At 33.5% G+C, this 21006-nt stretch overlaps 3 protein-coding genes across 4 annotated transcripts in view; 2 read left to right on the forward strand and 1 right to left on the reverse strand.

Annotated features, from left to right (window-relative positions):
• Positions 1 to 8440, forward strand: part of LOC133199493 (unconventional myosin-XV-like) — a 42590-nt gene extending 34150 nt beyond the window's left edge. The window contains exons 38-60 of the mRNA XM_061335301.1: positions 17 to 152; positions 500 to 621; positions 949 to 1064; positions 1183 to 1273; positions 1376 to 1426; positions 1509 to 1623; positions 1713 to 1864; positions 2080 to 2189; positions 2838 to 2944; positions 3642 to 3694; positions 4006 to 4078; positions 4212 to 4288; positions 4386 to 4468; positions 4630 to 4855; positions 4984 to 5064; positions 5176 to 5266; positions 5442 to 5692; positions 6029 to 6093; positions 6196 to 6335; positions 6466 to 6515; positions 6642 to 6728; positions 6835 to 6969; positions 7079 to 8440. Of these exons, the coding sequence (XP_061191285.1) occupies positions 17 to 152; positions 500 to 621; positions 949 to 1064; positions 1183 to 1273; positions 1376 to 1426; positions 1509 to 1623; positions 1713 to 1864; positions 2080 to 2189; positions 2838 to 2944; positions 3642 to 3694; positions 4006 to 4078; positions 4212 to 4288; positions 4386 to 4468; positions 4630 to 4855; positions 4984 to 5064; positions 5176 to 5266; positions 5442 to 5692; positions 6029 to 6093; positions 6196 to 6335; positions 6466 to 6515; positions 6642 to 6728; positions 6835 to 6969; positions 7079 to 7177 (2511 nt within the window). The 3' untranslated portion in view covers positions 7178 to 8440. The remainder of the gene's footprint in view (positions 1 to 16; positions 153 to 499; positions 622 to 948; positions 1065 to 1182; positions 1274 to 1375; positions 1427 to 1508; positions 1624 to 1712; positions 1865 to 2079; positions 2190 to 2837; positions 2945 to 3641; positions 3695 to 4005; positions 4079 to 4211; positions 4289 to 4385; positions 4469 to 4629; positions 4856 to 4983; positions 5065 to 5175; positions 5267 to 5441; positions 5693 to 6028; positions 6094 to 6195; positions 6336 to 6465; positions 6516 to 6641; positions 6729 to 6834; positions 6970 to 7078) is intronic.
• A 468-nt stretch (positions 8441 to 8908) lies between these two features.
• Positions 8909 to 14319, reverse strand: LOC133199499 (chitobiosyldiphosphodolichol beta-mannosyltransferase-like). Of its 2 annotated transcripts, XM_061335308.1 has the most exons (13): positions 14072 to 14319; positions 13899 to 13979; positions 13503 to 13606; positions 12879 to 13027; positions 12515 to 12604; positions 12188 to 12298; positions 11987 to 12090; positions 11743 to 11781; positions 11334 to 11393; positions 9945 to 10055; positions 9441 to 9555; positions 9245 to 9320; positions 8909 to 9057 (listed from the first exon to the last, which is right to left on the reverse strand). In XM_061335308.1, exons 1-13 carry the CDS (start codon positions 14268 to 14270, stop codon positions 8914 to 8916), a joined length of 1383 nt encoding a protein of 460 aa, XP_061191292.1. In that variant the 5' UTR covers positions 14271 to 14319; the 3' UTR covers positions 8909 to 8913. The 2 variants fall into 2 exon arrangements, with proteins under 2 accessions (XP_061191292.1, XP_061191293.1); XM_061335309.1 differs by lacking the exon at positions 11743 to 11781.
• A 228-nt stretch (positions 14320 to 14547) lies between these two features.
• Positions 14548 to 20003, forward strand: LOC133199340 (5'(3')-deoxyribonucleotidase, mitochondrial-like). The gene is made up of 5 exons (XM_061335147.1): positions 14548 to 14812; positions 16196 to 16296; positions 16514 to 16574; positions 19524 to 19638; positions 19731 to 20003. Exons 1-5 carry the CDS (start codon positions 14609 to 14611, stop codon positions 19874 to 19876), a joined length of 627 nt encoding a protein of 208 aa, XP_061191131.1. The 5' UTR covers positions 14548 to 14608; the 3' UTR covers positions 19877 to 20003.
• The last annotated feature ends 1003 nt before the right edge of the window (positions 20004 to 21006 follow it).

Consider the following 21006-nt stretch of genomic DNA (forward strand, 5'->3'; position numbering starts at 1 on the left):
ATGTCTGATCTTCCAGGTTTTCCACCCAAGGGAGAGACTAGAGAACCCCATGGCCCTCCACTTGGTCTTCTGTCAGGTGGTACAGGACGTCTACAATGGAGGGTGTGTCCGCATCAACAAGGAGGATAGGATCAAAATGAGGGGCATGTTGGGTAAGTGACCCCCAAGGCATTGTGGGTAACTTTAATGCCATTGACTTATTGTAATGATTTCACCTCTTGATAGTTTTCAACACATGAATAGTTCTTTCACACTTGAATGATTTTTAAAGATGGGGTCAAAAGCATGTTAAAGGTACAAAGAAAATTGATCTCAAGATGAGGTTGAAATTGATTGATCAAAGTAAAATCAATTTAGAATAAAATTTGTGTTTTCACGTGGTTAACACAGAAAATTGAGAAAAAAAAATCAGTATTGTTGCTTGTTTATCATTATGGACTACATGTGGATTAAGGTAGTGTGTTTATTTAATATTATCCATTAATTTTCTTTATTGTAGAGAGTTATGGAATCAACAAAGATAACTACTTAAGTGGCAATTTTAAGAATCAAGTAAAAAAGATAATAGTAGACACAGCCAAAGAATGGCCAACTTATTTTGCCAAGTTATTCCCTGTAGCAGTGAGTATGACGTAACCAGTGTAAAATGTACTACCCATCTATTCTTCCTAATTACAATACAGAGGGTAGAATTACAGCATAATTGTTAGAGCAAGCTTTGGAATCTGTCAAGTTTAATAATGTACAATATTTCTTTTTATTTTATTCTACATGTACTTCTTTTTTCTGACCTTTAAGGAAAGAAATCTTATGACCATGAATTATCATTTTATAGTAATTGTTAAAACAAGATTTTCTGTACATCTTCCCATAAATATTTTAGCTTAGATATTCAAAGATCACAAAGACTTTTTTTCTGCATTCAATATTAGCCTTCGCTGTTTTCAGGGTCAAGGTCAGTATGGTGGAATTCGTTATGTGGGGGTTAACCATAATGGCATCAACTTTCTGACTCGAGAGCGCTCTCTGGTGGAAGATTATCTAGATGTTATGGAGCATCACAAGTCAGTACCTGACCTCAGTATACATAGTTTTCATATGAAGTACCTCTTAATCTATTGTTAGACTGTGCAGTATTCATGAAATAAATTGCTTCAGTAATAATGTATGTTTGAATTTCAGTTTTGAAGACATTATTGATGTAGTGCTGCCAACAAGAGACACCATTCAAGTTAATCTGAAGAACAAATCTGTAGTTCTCTTCACCAACAGGGTATGTAACAGGTTTAAACTAACTACCGAATCTTCGATGTATAATTACTAACACTGAATATATTAGCAGAAATAACCAATCAAATGTTTGGTTTCATTGCAGGCCTCACAGCTCAAAGAGATGATTGATCTGTATCTTCAAGAAGCAGACAAGGTAGTATGCTCTATTGCATGTCTTAAAACATCTAGAAGAAGGATTTTATAAGCATATTTTATATCATGTTTATGTATTTCAGGGTAACAAGTACGTGATAGCTGTAAAGGATTACATTACAAGAGAGTCCACACTCTTAAGCTTTGCCAGGAATGAGGTCATCAAACTGCTAGATCCAGAAATGGCATTAGAAGAAGGTAAGTGAGAACCATTGTACAGACTTCTGTAAGATAAAAATATATGTTTCTGTAAACCATATGGTAAAAGTTTACTTCACTATTGACAGGCTGGCTGTATGGATCCTTGAATGGAATGCTGGGATACTTCCCTGCTGAGTATGTGCGACCTCTGGCTAGACATGAGGTCGAGAGGTCAGGGGGTATGAAAGCTCAGTTAACAGAACACACAATACAGAGGATGATTAGACCTCCTAGCAGGGTCAGTATCTATATATAGAACATCAATTTCACACTTGTTTGAAATTATACAACTCTGCACTTGGATTCACAACTGTATAATTACATGTATGTACATGTACAACATTTCTCAATTGCATTATAAAGGATTTAGATGTAGCTTTTTAAGATAAACAATGTTTAATCAAATAAAACTAAATGTATGTGCAAAGTTTTGTGGATGATCTGATTTTCCAGGATGGCTACGCTGACAACAGGAGTGAGACGAGTCAAGGCACTGCCATTCAAGACGGCAAGTTCTCCATGATGGAGTTTGCCTTACTGCACTTCAGAGAGTCTCTCCAGAAGTGAGTGAACCTTGTGTTTTTGCTAGAGGACAATTAGATATTTATTTAGTGTGGAACCATGCATACATGAAATGTGTAGATCATACTATAAAGTACTGCTTCAAATTTTCACTAAGGCCTCAGAATATGAGCCTGTCAAGCCATGAATCTGGGTAAGTAAGACAAAGTGTGTGTGCCTTGTTTGGAAATTTTCTGACTTTTCTGACATTGTTTATTGATATGTGTTACAGTAACAGGAGGGAGTTAGTAAAGTATAAACCAGGTAAACAAAGCAAACAGTACCACTCGCATGACGGCATGTTACCCTGTTATATATACACTGAGTTCTATGTATTAGGTTATTACAAACTGTTCAGGGAGAAATGTTGCTTGGATTTTCTTGGTTACTCAAACTGGGGGCTCAATGCATTATTTACATTTGCAGCTTTATTTGTGCTCAAGCAATATTTCTTTAAGGCATGCTTTTGTATTTTATTACTAACATGTTATTTTAGGTCATCATTTTCACAGTGTGAATGGTGCTTTACAAGAACCTCCAGTCATATACATGTATGCAGACATTAAATTTTATGTTCCCCCACCATTTATTCTAACTGTCTTTTGATGTTTTTACTCTGCACAATTTTATGTTATGTCCTCCATATTCAGGTTCGTGATGATGCGGAAGGATGACGGTTCAATACGAGGCACGATTAAAATGATAGAAAGCCTCAAGCTTCGTAGCATGGACCCTGATAAAAACAGGAGAGGGGAAGGTCTGGTGATGCTTGGCTTGTTTGATCAAATAACACTAACACATATGATACGTTCATAAAAATTCAGTGTAAACTAAAGTAAAATTGATTTATTCCATCTGCACACTTTTCGCTTGTATGTTATGTTGTGAAGCACATCTATAAGTTTGGAATTACATGTTAATGTATAAATTATTAAGGAGTATAATTTTAACGTGGAAAATAGGATATAGGAGTCTTATTCTAAATTCAAATGGAAAAACTTAAATGATTTTTTTCCTTGTACCCCCTCTTTTGTGTTGTTTTCCATAACTGCATGTCTATTAGAAAAAAACAAAACAGGACTTTCTATCATTATAGTTCATTTGTTATCTATTAAAATTTAACATTTAACAAATCTTTAATTAATTAACTATTTTCAAAATAAAATAACAATTATTTGGATGTAAAAAAAGTAGACTGGAATAAAGATTGAGCTGTTTTGATGAAAATGTTAGGAACTTATTAATCACCTTCATTACCTGTGGTATTGTACATGTATGTATACTTGTGTATGCATTTTAACTACTCACAATAGCTTGAAATCTGATAACTGTTTGTGGACTAGATATCAGTAAAATTATTTCATCAATCCAGTTTTAAGTTTTAATTCAATCTTTCCTTTATCTGAAATTGTCTTTTAAAATGTGAAATGATTAATTTTATGGATTTTGAACAGGTAATGCAGAATGGACTTGGAGAGAGCAGGCAGAACTGGTCAAGTGGACAAGGGTGAGTAGAAATCAGTTATACAGGACTGAAAGACTTAATTCAATAGACAAGGGTAAGTAGAAATCAGTTTTACAGGACTGAAAGACTTAATTCAATAGACAAGGGTAAGTAGAAATAAGTGAACTCATACATTAGTTTCACAATGAAACTCTTCACTGAATAGAAACGTGATGTTATGAATCCGTTTGTATTTCATACATTTTGTAATGCAAGACAAATAATTTTCTCCAGAATTCAAAAAGAAATAGAAAATAATGATTAACGACAGTTGTTTAGGCATGTGAATTTATTAAAATTGTCCTTCTTTCCAGTCCCCGATTCAGGCCTCCTTACTGAAACTACAGCAACCGGAGCTGAACAAGTTAGCTTTGGAATGTTTCTTATGTAAGTTTCAGCAGAACTTTGTAAATGTACATGTGATTTTCTTCTTTTGTAAACAAGTCTTTCTCTTTATTATAACAAAAATCTTAAAATATTGATTAATAGAAGTTCATGCAAAATAATCTTGTTTTTATAGGCATAATGAAATTTATGGGAGATTATCCCATGGGATCTAGCCAGACTGAAGTAGACTGTGCTCTCAAAATTCTAAAAGTAAGCAACGTTTTCTTTAAAAAAAAAAAATGCTAGTCTACTTTATATAGTTGCATTTTATATGGAATGTTCCAATAATTACTGACATTTTTGATAGACTTGCCACAAATACCCAGAATTAAGGGATGAGGTTTACTGTCAGCTTTGTAAACAAACCACCAGTAACAGAAGCATGAAGCCGTAAGTAAAAGCCAGATTTTATATACCACCTTATCTTAAATCTCATAGCCAATAAAAAACAAGAAGAAGAAGAGTGTAAGATTTTACGTAGATGCTAAACAGATAATTATAATAAGTAAAATTATATACGTAATTGAATAATTTTTTTTTTTTAATTGTAGGAAGAGTTGCATCATGGGATGGCGATTGTTTGCCATTGTTGCTTGCTACTGTGATTGTACTGAATCATTGAGGCCGTACCTTTTTAAATACCTGGAGACCACAGCCTCAGACCCCATGAGGACCTATAGTGGGGCTGCATCTATATGTCTACAAAATCTCAGAAAAACATTCAAATATGGAGGACGCAAAAATGTTCCCCTCCAAGAGGAAATCCGAGCTTTAGCTGTAAGCTTTTTTAATTTCTCAAGATTTACATTCACTCAGATATTAAAAGAATTTTAATTATCATTTATTTATTTATTCAGAGTCAAGAAAATTTCACTGAACTTACATATACTATACATTTTTTGTAGAATGGCAGGATTTCAAAGAGATTTGCATTCATCTTTAGTGGTTGTGAAAAAGAAGGAATGGTTCAAATCAAGCCTTGCACGGTAATCTGATGTCCTGCCTATTTTTGAACTCTATTTCGTGGATTGTCCTGTTAATAGGGAATTTAACAAGAGCACTTCAGATAATAAAATTCTGTTTTGTGTTTTTTTTAGGTTGTTAGAGATGCTGTTGAGGAGATTTGTTTGAGGCTGAATATCAGCGATAGTGTGGAAATAGAGGAATATACTCTGTTTTTGAGAACAAGTAAGTGGTTGTCAATAAGGGTTTTTTTGAATTGGATTAGATTTGAATATAAGATCAAGTTTTGAGTTACTATAGTGTAAAAATTTGATTTGTAAATTGTAATTTAAATTTACGACTAACATGCATTGCTATTTAAAAAAGTAGAAACATATTAAGATTGTAATTGGATTTTCAGAGGAAGACATGATGGGTCCCCCGGTGTTTAGTAGACTGAAGCCTGAGGAATATGTTCTGGATGTGACTGCAGACCTTCAGCGGAACAACCTCAGTTATGATCTTGTCTTCCAGCGGACTGTATGGTATTTCCCTCTCCGGCCCACAGACAACATTCTCTACAATGAACTGATGTTCTTCCAGAGTCTTCCTGATTACATTGAAGGTCTCGTCGTGGTCCTCAAAGAGGGAAGGCTAAGCCATCGTGATGAGGTATATATATATAGCCAGAATTGATGTTGCTTTAGCAGTAACTCAGCCATTTCTTTAATACAGGGTCATAGTTAGGTCTTGCAAAATGAGATGTCAAGAGATTATATTTGCTAGTACATGTACAGTACTGGTACACAAGTTTCAATTTCTAAGTCGGGAATATAGCTTTAAATAAAATGATGTCATTTAAGTAGTACATGTAATAACAGGGTATTTTTTTAAATCATAAAATATCTTGCTATTAGCATAATGTATCAGTAAATGAAGACTACAAAGACATTTTCTTTGGGAACAAATTTGCACCATTTTACAATGAATATACATGTAATTTTGTAGGAGGACATTGCTGTTCTAGGAGCTTTACTACACAGGGGCTATGACAGAGTTGGCATGCCAACCATGTAAGTGGTGTATTACAACAAATAAACATACTACATGTAATCAACAAGTAAAAGAAATGGTATGGAAGGTACATTACATGCCTACATTCTGTTTAATTGTAGGAAAGATTTGCCATACTTAATTCCCGAGACAGTACGTAAAATGCCAGATTATCATCAGCAGCAATGGCTGAACAGAATTCATGCTAACATGCAGGATGTCATGCGTAGAAGTCCACTCGAGTGTAAAGCTAGATTTGTAGGCAAGTGCAATTGAACATCACTTTTACTTGAATTATTATGCATATAAAGTCAAAATACATTGGTTTGAATAATATGCACTGTGAATCAGATTTCTGGATCAAGCAGTTAAAAAGAGTTCATATTTTACAGACATTCTTTCTCGCTGGCCATTATTTGGATCCACATTTTTCAGTATAAGGGTAAGTTCTTAATTTCCTATGCCTATGCTAATTTTAGAAATCTTCTCTCTTCATTCGTTGGCTGTTGGAACATGTAATAAATTTAGAGTAAAACATTTTCGGAATGTGAACTCTTCCTTTTGGCAGAATCCCCCAACCCAGCCAGTCATAAAAGGAGAGTGCATTCTGGCTGTAAACAAGCGTGGCATCCACTTTCTCAGCTTGGAAACACATGTAAGTAATGGGGAATCATTCTTCAATATTATTCAGTCTATTTCAGAATTTTTAATCATATGTTAAAAAAAAACCCCCCAAAATTATTGATGTTTCATTCTTGTAGGAAACATTCCTGGACTATTCATTCAGTGAAGTGTTGTCAACGCGGCGTTATCGTAGCGACAGTGGGGATAATTTCCTTGACATGAAATTGGGCAATTTAATGGTGCAGAAAATTGTCAGAATTGAAACAAATCAGGTAAGAAATAAAAATTCAGTTAGAACTCAAAGCAGAGAAAGCTAATTTTTCAAATTGTTGATGTCAGCCAGATAGCCTTCCAATTGAACTTTTTTTTTTGTTCCTGCAGGGATCTGATATTTCCAATTTGATTGGTCAATACATGCAGGTAATAAATCGACACAAAAAGCGGCCAAATGAGAAGATGAGCCTTCAACGTTACCATTGACAGTGATTGGTTCATATCATTGAACTTTCACCCCAATGTACAGAGCTGTGTTAAACAAAACCACTTATTGTATTCTGTGATATATTTAATATGTGCTTCATTTATAGAGTGCAAACACAGATGTATAGTTACCCTGTGTGTATAGTCATATACTACTTTGGGTATGTGTATGACATAAGTTACTATCCTGTGTGTTTAAGACAGTAATTATGCTTATGCTGATAGAGGACTTGTAGACAAAATTTAGCTGTGTCTTGAACAAGAAATCTCATGCAAAGTATTAGATTTATACAAGTATATTCAGAGCACTGTAATTAATTCTGTAAATCACCAAGTGTCAAAAACTGCAATGGAAATGAATCAAAATGTGTAAATAGCAGTTTGGAGATTCTATTCAGAAATAAATGCATGTAATTACGGGTTTTCCCCCCTCTGGATGTTGGTTTGGAAGATTTTGTTTCATTTATTTTTTTCATTTTCCCCAAGTACACCCTCTCTCAGTTTATGTTTGTTAGGCCCATGTAAATATTGTGTATTCCTGTTTTGTACAGATGTGATAAAGATGTATAATTTTCAAATATATTTTGTATATTTGTTAACATTTTGAAGGACAGAACAGAGATTGAATCTGTTCTGTTGAAGCAAAAGTGCTACGTTTCAGACATTCCACTGTAAGTTACTAACAGTAATACAGAATTGTACAGATACTGGTGGGTGGTTTTGTATTGAAGTATCCCGTGTGTGACTATTTGAAGTTTCATAGGTGGCATAATATAAGCATGTACAGTTTATATACACAGTCTATATAGATGTATGTAGCTTTACTCCCTTTCTTGCACATGCTCTGGATGGTCATTTTTGGTCTTTCCAGAGTATCTCTCACTAGCAGTACCTTGCTTTTGATATCTGCAACCAATATCAGCCTATTTTTTCACCTGTGAAAGCTGGATTTGACTATGACTACTTTACTGGTCACATGATGAACTATAGATTATCGGAGAACCATTTATTTATGCACCACCAAAGTAGTTTCTGCTAGTACGATTCAGTGTTCATTACAAGACGAAATCAAAATCTGCCAGATCTGAATGACTTTACATTTATCTGTGTTTGTAGTCTTGATGTATGTGCAATCACATGTACTCTATATAAAAAATTCATATCATTTTTATATATACAATTTACATATCAAAAATATTTCTATAACATATTTCTGACATATATTTTTTTTTTATATTTTCATGATGAGTAATAAACCATGAAATATTATATGGATCTCTTTTTTTCTGTTGATTTTTGTGTGACTGATATAAAGCTCTAACTACCCTGGGTCCAGAAATTTGTAGAGCCTACACGAGATTCAAATGTAGATTCAGATGTAGAAAGCAGCATATAAACAGTGTAAAACAGGGGTCTGGCATTGTATTTGATGGATGACTTTTTCTCTGCTTGATAAAATGTACTAAAATCAGAAGTATGACTAGTAAGGAATTGACAAGGGGAGAAAAAGGGATTTAAAAACTGGCAAAAATATAGGTTATGAATTATGTGATTTAGAGATTGGGGCAAATTATTGGAAATGAATTACATATGATGGAAAACAGCAGGGACACAAATATTACATAACTGTGTTTATTAAATTTATACACAGTTTTAAATGTTTGTTTTCTACCACAATATATGTGTGTAACAGTAAGCATGCTTGTTATAATGTAATAAGATGAAACAAAAGACAGTCAATGAGATTTTATTTTATCTTCCAGTAATGGTAATACAATGCTTTTCCATGATTCATGCCATCTTATCTTCTGAAAGCTTTGTAAATTATTTCTCATCTGTGATAACTGTTTTTTTCTTCCTTTATAATCAACCATTAAAGTCTACCAAGAGAAAAATAATATGAAAAAAAAATTTAAAATACAAATAGAATATTTGTTATAATGAGGACATCTACAGATCATTACAGTGCTTGAGGGAAACATGTACAATGCTGGTAATCTCTGTACTTCGTCAGAAACAGATCATGTCAAATGAAAAGTAAATTTGTCATATCAAAATACACTTTACCTTTAGCTGCTGACAAAGTTCTTGAGAGTCTTCAAAAATCAAGCCATTCTGTCCATGTTCTACCAGTTCTGATATGCTGGAAAAAAATATTTTGATCATTTCTAAAAATAGAACAAAATTGACAAACATGCCTACAACCACAGGGTCAGTGGTTGTGTAGCCTTAGCAGAGGTTCACAAGAAATTCAGTCCTTTACCAATTGAACTTGAGAGCACAGACTGGAAGACCACATCCGAACATATCCACAACTTTCATAGGAAGGTCAAGGCCACTGGAAGAGGCATGAAGACATATTCCTAGGTCTGCAGCCCCTATCAGGGAAAATAATTCACACTGAAACACTATTTGATACTTATCTAAGAGATTACTATGTACAGCTTCAACTTTCCTTAATTTCATTTTGTTTTTCAATTATAAATTTAGGTTGCTTTCTCAGCAGTTTGGGGGGGGGGGGGGGGGGCAAGCAAAAATTCCTTGACAAGCAATAAAAAAGGGTAGTTATTGGGGAGGCACCTCCACACAAAAACTTTGTTTTCTATAGCATACAATATATATTGGCAAAATTATTGGGGGGGGGGGGGGACCTGGTTTATAATGTTATCAGTCAGTAATTATGTGTCTGTAAATAAAAATACATGGTGTTCCTGATAGTGTTTTGAGTATACTGAAGAAAAAAGTTAAAATCTTTTAAAGTATTTACCTAAAAGTTTAGGATAGTCTTCTGCCTCTAACCAAGGTAAACAAAACTTAACTCTACTCCATTTGTGTTTTGCTATTTTGTTTCTGTAAAATTCTTTCTGTGGTCCTTTTCCTGTAAGAAATTGAATACATTGATTAAGTGGAAAAGTGTTAGTGAGGAAAGGGATCTACAAAGCAAGCACTTGACTCCTCTTATTCAATATGAATAAACTTATCTGAATTGAAAAAATGAAGAAAAAAAATAGACATTTACATGTATAATATATTTAATGCTCTGATCTAGAAGACTCACCACACATAACAGGGCCCTTTAGTATTCTTATGTCAATAATCTTGACCTTTGATTAAACAGCCTCAAAACCTATAGGATAGGGTTCTTTTTATTATAAAGTGAATAAAATACCTCATTTGAAGTTAACTCCATTTTTTTGTATCGCATATGAAAATAAACTATTTTGATGTAGATCTTTGAATAAATTCCCATAAAATCTATAGGTGTCATCCTCTTCTCTATGTAGCAAAAAAGTTCTTTTTAGTTTAAACAAAAAGATTACTGTTCTACACCACTTAAATATGTAACATCAGTATCAGTAGTTTTGACCTTTGTGGTTTTGACCTTTACTAAAGAAATGTTCATTTCTAACCAATCTTTATCTGTGTAGTTTATATACTCTAGAGGTACATTTTTCCTTGCAGGATTAATTTACACTATGTATGCGGCCACAATTTCTTGTGGAAATTTGTTCCAGCATACTTGAAATGCATTTAAGACATGCAAAAGGCTATCCTAGAAATCTGTGTAATTTTCTACCCACTGACTGAATAGAAATAATGCTGCTGCGGAATTATGACCCCGTGGAAAAAAAGTACATTTACATCTATACTGAATCACAATGGTAATTTAAATATTTCCCTTTGAACCAGTTATTTATTGTAAACTCTGAGTTTTTTCCTTCATTAGTAAATAAGTCTAAAAGTAACAGCACGTTAATGTTATTGCACTATAATGGATGTATCAATAATCTGAGCTTTGACTTTGATTTTTTCCAAGTGACCCCAAAAACTGTGGGTAATTTCCTCTAACCTATCTTCACCTATGTTATAAGTATATAAAAATATACCAGTTATCACGTCACATAAATGTACAATGTATAATGATAATATCAACTTTTTTTTACTTTTGACCTTGACCTTTAACCAAGGGACCAAGTGAAAGTGTTCTCTAATCATCCTCCTTCTATTTAGTAAATCTGAAATCTGTAGGTTGAACGGCACTAAAATTATTGCTTCACATAAAAGTGTTGACAGACAGATGGACTGATAAGCAGAAGGACCTGGTGATTACTATAGGGCACCTGCTTTCTGGTGTTGGGCCTTAACAACTCCTTACCTGTTATCACACATATTAACTGTGGAAGGGAATTTTCTTTTTTCGAGGCTTCATCATACTCTACAAGTACAAATAAAGGTCATTTGTGACAGTGTTACATAAATAACTGTGTAATGTACATGTAACATTATTGTTTGTCATAAAAATACAGTAAAACATGCTTATAACAAAGTGCTAGGGAAAGAAATTCAATTCCTTTTTTTAATCAGATAATAATATACCAGGTACATGTACATATTGTGATATCTGATAAGTTCATATCTTTCATAACTACAGGGAAAAATCACTTTGCTTTCGGAGTGAATTCATTAGAAGCGTGTTTGCTGTAACCATATTTTACTGTAGGTCTTCCTTGAGACATTCAGTTTTTTTTGTATGTGCATTTCTGGCAGTAGTAGAATAAACATGCCTGACAAAGCTGATAAAAGGATTCCAAAATCTTCATCCGCTGTAAAAGCAAAAATATTCAGATTACCACAAGTTAAATTTGTATGGAAGATCACACATAATTTGGAATCACTTGTGTAACTCATGGAAGTCATGTTCAGTTCTAGCAGGTTTTAAATGTTGGTATTTTCAGGGATAAGAAAATATTGTCATTTTTTTTTTAAACCAAGACATTATTTTGCTATATTTTCCAATAGTTTTTGTACCTGTCCAGCTTGTGCTGCTCATTATCAGAGCTGGTCTGTCAGTCAACCATTCAGTTCTCCCACCCTTTGATTGTGTTGTAAATGCTGTGCTGTTTGGTAGATCACTGAAATGAATGTATGGCATGACTTGCTTTTATTTATACCCTTGACATATGCATTGTGAATAGATTATCCAAGAGAAACACCAAATTCTATACTGACTTGTTGGTAAAAACTTCATACTGCTGTGCAAGTTTTGTAAACAGCTTGTGAGCTTCTGGTAGTGAAGTTTGTTGAAACATGTCTGCTGGTCTGTCATACAAGGTTTCAGCTCTGAAGATGGTAAGAAAAACACTGCCTTTTTGTAACCAAAATAGTCCAGTCATTTACATAATGCAAAGCTCTGGTTGTGAAATAAGGACTTAAGATGATAGAGGGTGCTGATTATTCAGGTCAAGACATAAAACAATGAAACCTTATCAACAAGGATAAAAGTTACTTGAAAGGGATTCATACCAATATATCAAATGGCATTTATAATACTTGCACCTGATATTCCAATTTTCTTTTAAATCCTTCTTCATTGCTTTTGTTACACAAATATTTACATCTGACATCCTCCCAAATGCATGTTCATACCTGTATTTGTAATTGATTATAAGAATGCATGAGATTTTTTACCTTAAATTCAAAAACTATCAAAGGCATATCATTTTAGAAACTGTTCAGTATTGTGAATATTACATGCATATAGTATACAGTATTTATTTGAAAAAAAAAAAGAAAATGATCACCAACCACTTCATACTGTTTCAGAAGTTGATAAATTTCATATATATTTCTTGCATATTCAAGCATCTTATCTTAAGTCTACATCATAATACATTAACTTTTTACATGTATAAGCACAAACCATTTGGAGAATCTGACCAATGAATGGTCATTTCCCAAAGAAAGGCCAAGGATGGTATAACCATAGTTATGCCAATCAACAAGCAGTTTACTCCCTCTCAATAAACAAACTACCCAGCACACTGCTATTGTAGGAATGGAAGGGGGATTCTGGAAAGAAATAAGAATAAAATTTGTCATTATTTAATGTCAGTGATATTTTTTAATCAGTACTAATAGAACAATTAAGGAATGAATTTAAAAGCTACCCAAGTTATACTGTATTACCTGCGTTGGGACAGTTTAAGCTTTATAAACTGCGAAGTGGTTTATGAAAAGGAGTAAACTGTTCCAACCAGGGATATACCAATATGACTTTGGTAGCTTTTAAATTTATTCCTAATAATTTCTTTTTCCATCATTAAGTGTAGAAAAAAGAAAATACCTCCTTCAAAAATGCCTTCAAATTGGTCATATTTTGAAAGTAACGTCAAGCAGATTGATACGTTTTTGACGTAAATCATTGTGACGTAGGCAACGATATAAACTAATTTTCTTATCCATTCAAATAACAATGTTACAACCAAAATCAAATGATTGAGACAATTACCATAAATTGTGATATATAAATCCTTAAAAAAAATACCTGTAAAAAGATAAATCCAGACTTTGGCAAGAGTAACAGCTTTATGCCAAGCGTACAGCTTTGGAACAAAACTTTAATAACATAACCAAACAAACAGGGTAGAGCTGAAATATATTGTTCAATTAAATCAAACATAAGGTAACTTATTGAAATTCTAAAATATGTAATACTGCTATGATTGTTGATAAGTACATATGTTTGACATGTTTGATAAAATGAAAAGATACAGGTGCCAATATTTTTGACTCATCAGTAAAAGTATACACCTGACCGTATATTCTGTATTTCATTTTATTCTTTTTCAACTTTGATTTAATTATGTTTTAAACTTAAAACCAAGAAAGAATAAGAATCATTCTAACCCTACCAAGACCAAATTATAGCAACCAAACCCACTCTTTAAAAATCCTGGCACTTCCACAAGTTCATAAAGTGTAATTCTCTTTGAATTCTTTATGATAGAATGTGGTGTTGATCCTGTAAAACATATGAATGAATGGTCAAAGCAATCGATTAATTTCCAAAAAGCCTTTACAACAATGCTTTTATGCATCGAGTCTTTCACAAACCTCCATAGCCAACAATATCCACGGAGAACCCCTCAGCCGCAAAGGACGATGCATGATACTGCATACGTGGACTTCTTCCAATGTCTCCAAGAACAACAATACATACGGAGTTCTTACCCCGTATCATATAATTAAAGATGAGATAAAGAAAGACAAATATTATTGGGCACCAGAGCAATACAAACCCAACAATTAGCATGGTATGACTATTTTTACACCCTGTCTTGTAGATTAATGAAATTATTGCATGCCCCTTCTATCCTGTAAAACTTTGGGGTGAAGGTCATAGTATAAAGAAATCAAATAAATGCTTTTAAGTTATTCATGCTTCTTTCCGTATATTGTAATTTAAGTGTTTTAGTTATTATACTATATTGGCTTTAAATTCTTGGTAATACAATTCGATACAATTGTTTGAACGTATTCAATTATTTGATATAAGCGATTAATGTAAACAAATATGGAAAAGTGCTAAGAGCCTTAGAGGGTGGACGGTAAATAAACGGCTGTGCATAGTGTTAGACAGTGACAGCCAATATGGCAGGAAGAAGAGGAGTTGCTGCCCTGGCACAGAAGAAGTTGCTAGTTCTTGTTGATCTAGATGGTGTCATGGCTGATTTTGAGGGACATTTTCTTACAAAGTGGAAACAGAAATATCCCGATGAACCATTTGTTGCATTGGAAGATAGGAGAACATTTTACCTAGCTGATCAGTATGAAACTTTAAAAGAAGGACTGAAGGTATAAAATGCAAATCACAGATTTTTGTCCAATCAAATCCATCAATAATTCTTTCTGTATTTTATTCCAGTTTGAGCTGTCAGACCACATTAAGAGGTACATGTATTTAGTTTTAATACAGCTTATCTGTGCACAAATTACATGCTTCTTTGGGCGCATTACATTTATAGTGCATTTTTGACACTGCAGATAGCACAATATTGTGCAAATTTAACAGACTGTGCATTTTTGAATTAAGTTTGTAGACAATAGTCATGTTGGTTTTCATTCTGCTATTCCATACATGATGAAAAAATATCAAATTCCTGCTCAAAATCCTACCTCCATCCCCTCTAATGAGAAAGGGAAATAGATAATTTAAAGATACTTGACATATTACTTTATATCATTAAGATAAATGTACAGTGAGGATGTTTAGAGATACATGCATGATAAAAAATGTAGCATTGTTCATTTTTGGACTACATACAAAAATATAGTTATTTACAAATGATTTTGCAATGGAACAGCTTAAAAAAGCTATGTTATGGGTCAACTGAATTTGACTTGAACTTTGTTGGTGATACAAAATACATCTTTGTATTTGAGAAACTTTGAAAACTGTTATTCATCAAATGAATGTGACTTGAACTTTAAGTCAGTACAAGTATAATAGTTCAAAATATGACATAATATATATCTGATTCATTATTTGCATATAATATATGCACTTTATTATATACCCAACTGTTTGTCACTCAGTTTACTGTTGAATTTATGCAATCATGTGACGGTGTGATCCGACGTTCCGGATCACCACACTGTGGTTTTCTGAATCCATGTCACCCCTCTCTGAAACTGATGACGTAGTACACAGATAAATGACGTTTTTATTCTCGCGTATCAAAAAGTTCCTTTACAAAATGGATTGTTTAATGGATAAAAGTTATGTAATTGATCCAAAAAGCTTCCTTTTATTATATTTTGCTAGTTGGAAAGGGGTATATAATAAATTTATCATTATAACAGTAACTTGATCATAAGAGTCGTATCACGTCTCGTTGACAGGCGCGGATCATCAGATCAAACGAGACGCTTCGCGTCTCGTTTGATCTGATGATCCGCGCCTGTCAACTTGACGTGATACGACTCTTCGGATCAAGTTACTGTTATAATAATATATATGTATATGCCTTTTAGATAGCTAAACACAACAGATTGTTGTCTATTCTGATCTTTATGGATTATACTGATTTACTGTTACTGTATCTACCAACACATTAAAATTGAAAAACCTAATATACTATAGTAATGCAAAATCTAATATATTGAATGCTTTTAGTAATGACACATTAAACTGTGAGTCAGAAACTTGAAAAATGCCATGAAAATTTTGTTTTTTAGCCAATGGTTAAATCTGTTTATGAGTCTAAAGGATTCTTCCGAGATTTACCTCCAATAGCTGGAGCTTGCAGTGCAGTTAAAGAAATGAATGAGATGGATGGGTATGAAAAGATTTTTCAGCATTTGACATAAAATTTTTGCCTTAGCCTAATAAAGCACATATTACCAGCATAAACGTATTAACTCTGGAAATTTTATCAAATGTATTAACATCATTGTCTTGAATTTAAGAGGATAAAATGTTTATATTAAATTTAGGGTTTAGCTTTTTACAATAATATATATATATATATACATGTGCCATTGCCTTTTTTACAGAGTAGAGGTGTTCATATGTTCAAGTCCACTCTTCTTCTACAAATACAGTGCTAAAGAAAAAGTAAGTTTTTTTAAGCTCATCTCCATGAAGTTGAGGGAGCATATGTAATACCCTTGTCTGCATCCCAAGTTACAGTTTTTGGAGTAGATTTCTTTCCATTGCAAGTACTTCTGTGTGCCTATATTAATCAGTGATGCATGGATGATGCATCTAGTATGTTTCACTGTACAAGTCAAGGTTTCAGATTTCAGCAAAAATATTCAATAAAAATAATCATGATAATATTTTTATAGCAGGTTAAAGTCTTTGGGGCAGGTTAAAGTTTTTGGAGGAGGTATCATTTCCAATTATAGATCTACAAGCCCTATGTTGACCAAACGTGCATTGATGATACATCTAGGGATGCATGCTACCAGATTTACTGGATCTGACCTACATTTTCTGGATGGGTGACCAGGTTAAAGTTTTTGGAGCAGGTTCATTCTTATGTAACTATAAGCCCTTAGTGACCATACTTGCAAAGATGATACTCCTAGGCATGCTCATCACCAAACTTGCTTCAGATGCTGGATTCAACCTACATTTTCTGGCTGAGCAACCAGGTTAAAATTTTGGAGCAGATTGATTCCACTGGTAACTTTTAAGGCCTACCTGGACCAAACATTGAGGATTTAAACTACATTTTCTGGATGAGTGTTGAGATGAAAGTTTTTGGAGCAGGTCTATTCCTAAGTACATGTAACTATAAGCCCTACCTTGACAAACTTAGATGGATGATATATCTAGTGATGAAGCTACCAGGCTTACTTCAGATTCTTGATCTGACCTACATTTTTCTGGATGAGTGACCAGATTAAATTTTTTTTTGAAGAGGCTTATATCCAGGTTACTATAAGCCTTACCTCAAAACACTTGCATGGACGATGCATCTAGGTATGCATTCTGCCAGACTTGGTTCAGATGTTGAATCTTGCTTATATTTTTCAGGTTATTAAACAGAAAAAAATTTTGAAGCAAAGCCATTCTTTACTAAAAAACCTACCCAGACCAAACTTGCATAAATGCTGCATCAAAGGATGCACACTACCAGAATATTTGTTCAGTGTAAACATTGCCTTAATCAAATATAACATTCGTTTAGATGAGCTATGTAATCTTTGAAAACCTTTTTTTTTAAATTTCTTTCAGTAAAATGCAGTAATTTTGATTCATTAAGTATGATTTTGTAATGTAAAGCAATTTAAAGTAGCTTATTTCAGTGTGTACAATTTTGACCCAATGGATAAGTCATACATCTACTATCATTGTGTGTCAGTCAGTTCATCTGATTGTACATATATTTTAAGATCATCTGTCAATTTTTATAAGGCAACATTTTTTTAAAGATAAAATGTGAGTGGCACTTGCAAGCCATTTAGAGTGTTCCCATCTGCAGCAGAACCACTCTTATCAAAGGTTTAATATATGTTAAGGTTTAAATACTGTACATGTGGAGAGTGGTAACACATGTATAATATAAAGCAGTCTCCTACTGTATGCATTTAAAAAATGAACCCAATTAATCTGCAAAAAATTATGAGATCCTAAAAAAAAACCAGAAGTCTCTGATGAGACTGTAGCTCTACTGGTCTGTTTGTATAACAAAAGAAAAGTAGCACTTGGATTTGAAACATTGCAACAGGCAACAATAAATAGAATTATGTATCTTAATGTAGTCTACTTCTGTGCCAAGTTGTACTGAAATCAAATGAAAACTGTAGGAGGAGTAGCGTTTTGAAAGTATTTCAGGGAAATTTCTATTTTTTAGTAACCATGACAACACCATTCGCCCAAATTAAAAAAAACAGAAATACATATTATGTATCGTAGTGTATTCTAACTGTGTGCCAAATTAGATTGAAATCAGACCAAAATTGTAGGAGGAGTAACGTTTAATGGGAATTTCACAAAAATTTCTATTTTAAGTAACCATGGAAACACTGTTCATCGAATTCAAAAACCAATGCAATAAATTATGTATCTTAGTATAGTCTTCTTGTATGCCTAATTATATTAAAAGCAGACTAAAACTGTAGCAGGAGTAGTGTTTTAAAGGAATTTCACAGAAATTTCTATTTTTAGTAACTATGGCAACACCGTCCATTGAATTCAAAAACCGATGCAATAAATTATATATCTTAGTGTAATCTACTTGTAAGCCAAGTTATATTGAAATCGGACCAAAACTGTAGGAGAAGTAGTGTTTTAAAGGAATTTCACAGAAATTTCTATTTTTAGTAACCATGGCAACACTGTCCATCGAAATCAAAAACTGATGCACTAAATTATGTATCTTAGTGTAGTCTACTTGTGTGCCAAGTTATATTGAAATTGGACCAAAACTGTAGGAGGAGTAGCATTTTAAAGGAATTTCACAGAAATTTCTATTTTTAGTAACCATGGCAACACCGTCCATTGAAATCAAAAAACCGATGCACTAAATTATGTATCTTAGTGTAGTCTACTTGTGTGCCAAGTTATATTGAAAACGGACCAAAACTGTAGGAGGAGTAGCGTTTTAAAGGAATTTCACAGAAATTTCTATTTTTAGTAACCATGGCAACACCGTCCATCGAAATCAAAAACCGATGCACTAAATTATGTATCTTAGTGTAGTCTACTTGTGTGCCAAGTTATATTGAAATCAGACCAAAACTGTAGGAGGAGTAGCGTTTTAAAGGAATTTCACAGAAATTTCTATTTTTAGTAACCATGGCAACACCGTCCATCGAAATCAAAAACCGATGCACTAAATTATGTATCTTAGTGTAGTCTACTTGTGTGCCAAGTTATATTGAAATCGGACCAAAACTGTAGGAGGAGTAGCGTTTTGAATAATTGTTTACAGACAGACGGACAGACAGACAGACAGACGGACGGACGACGGACACCTTACTATCGCATAAGCTCTTCTGGTCTCTGACCAGTAGAGCTAATAATGAATGTTCATTCATGATGATTTATTTGCAGTTTGCATGGGTTGAGCATTATCTAGGGAAGAATTGGATAAATAAAATCATACTGACCCGGGATAAAACTATTGTCAGTGGACACGTGCTGATAGATGATAATGTGAAAATCAAAGGTACCTGATTCAGTCACTGTAGTGTTCCAGTTCTATCTCTTTATGAGATGCCTTAAAACATCAAGTAAAGCATTTTCTTCCAAATTTTTCAGGAGCTGTTGATCCTCCATCATGGGAACATATAGTTTTCACAGCTTACTACAATAAAGACATGAACCTGAGGGGAAGGAGACGGCTAGACAATTGGACAGATGGATCATGGAAGGATCTTATCTTAGACTTCAAGAGAAAACTTTGACGACATTCACCTATTAGGAACTAAATACGTAGTTATGCAATTACCATATTCTGTTTATCTATGCAGGGATTTTACATAATTATATATTTTTTGTTAGGTCTACATGTGATATTAATTGTAAAACCTATACATGTAATTGTATTTGTTTTGGTTAATATTTTGTTAACAAATACTTTCATTGTCATTCTTTATGAGAAACAGTTTTCAAGGTTCCTGGATTCAGAGGAACACATTAGCTCATCTTAGGAAAAAAGAAAAGAGATCTAGATCTAGCCATTTTTAGCTCATCTGAGCTGAAAACTCAAGAATTTCTGATCACAAGTTGTCCATTGTCTGTCTTTAAACTTTTCACATTTTCCACTCCTTCTCCAGAATCACGGCACCAATATCAACAAAATTTGCCACAAAGCATCCTTGGGTGAAGGGGGATTCAAATTTGTTCAAATAAAGGGCTATGCCCTCTTTCAAGGGGAGATAATTAAGAATTAGTGAAAATTTGATGGCATCTTTTAAAAATCATCTTCTCAAGAATCACTGGGCCAAAAAAGTTGAAACTTAAAAGAAACCTTCTTTACATAGTGTAGATTCAAGTATATTCTTATCATGACCCTTGGGTAGGGTGGGGCCACAATGGGGATAAAAATTTTACACAGGAATATATATGAAAAAATCTCCGAAAAACCCTTCTTTTCAAGAACAGCAATGCCATGATTAGTCATATTGATATGGAAGCATCCTCAGGTAGTGTAGATTCAATTTGTTCAAATCATGACTCCTGGGGTTTGGGTGGGGCCACAATGGGGGATTTATGTTTTACATAGGAATATATAAGAAAAAATCTTGAAAAATCTTTGAAGAACAGTCAAGCCATGTTTAGTCATATTGATACCGAAACATCTTCAGGAAGTGTAAATTTAAATTTATTCAAATCATGGCCGCCAAGGGAAGGGTGGGGTCACAATGAGCTTTCAGAGTTTAACATAGATGTGCATGTATAGGAAAAAATCTTTTAAAATCTCTTTCTCAAGAAAAGCAAAGCCATGTTTAGTCATATTGATATGGAAGTATCTTCAGGTAGTGTAGATTCAAGTTTGCTTAAATTATGACCCTGAGGGGTAGGGTGGGGCTAC

This window comes from Saccostrea echinata, unplaced genomic scaffold (genome assembly GCF_033153115.1).
Source record: "Saccostrea echinata isolate AGI-Se365-2 ecotype Australia unplaced genomic scaffold, CSIRO_AGI_Sech_v1 ptg000034l, whole genome shotgun sequence".
Lineage (NCBI taxonomy): Eukaryota > Metazoa > Mollusca > Bivalvia > Ostreida > Ostreidae > Saccostrea > Saccostrea echinata.

Bases quoted from the DNA above. Each gene is read 5' to 3' on its own strand.
- LOC133199499 (XM_061335308.1), bottom strand. From the start codon at position 14,270: ATGCTAATTGTTGGGTTTGTATTGCTCTGGTGCCCAATAATATTTGTC. The intron at 12,605-12,878 runs GTTTGTGCTTAT...TTACAAATACAG, and splicing joins TTGGTCAGATTCTCCAAATG to GTATGAACATGCATTTGGGA. The intron at 12,299-12,514 runs GTGCAAGTATTA...TACCATCTTCAG, and splicing joins AAAGAAAATTGGAATATCAG to AGCTGAAACCTTGTATGACA.
- LOC133199340 (XM_061335147.1), top strand. From the start codon at position 14,609: ATGGCAGGAAGAAGAGGAGTTGCTGCCCTGGCACAGAAGAAGTTGCTA. The intron at 16,297-16,513 runs GTATGAAAAGAT...CCTTTTTTACAG, and splicing joins GAAATGAATGAGATGGATGG to AGTAGAGGTGTTCATATGTT. The intron at 16,575-19,523 runs GTAAGTTTTTTT...ATTTATTTGCAG, and splicing joins AATACAGTGCTAAAGAAAAA to TTTGCATGGGTTGAGCATTA.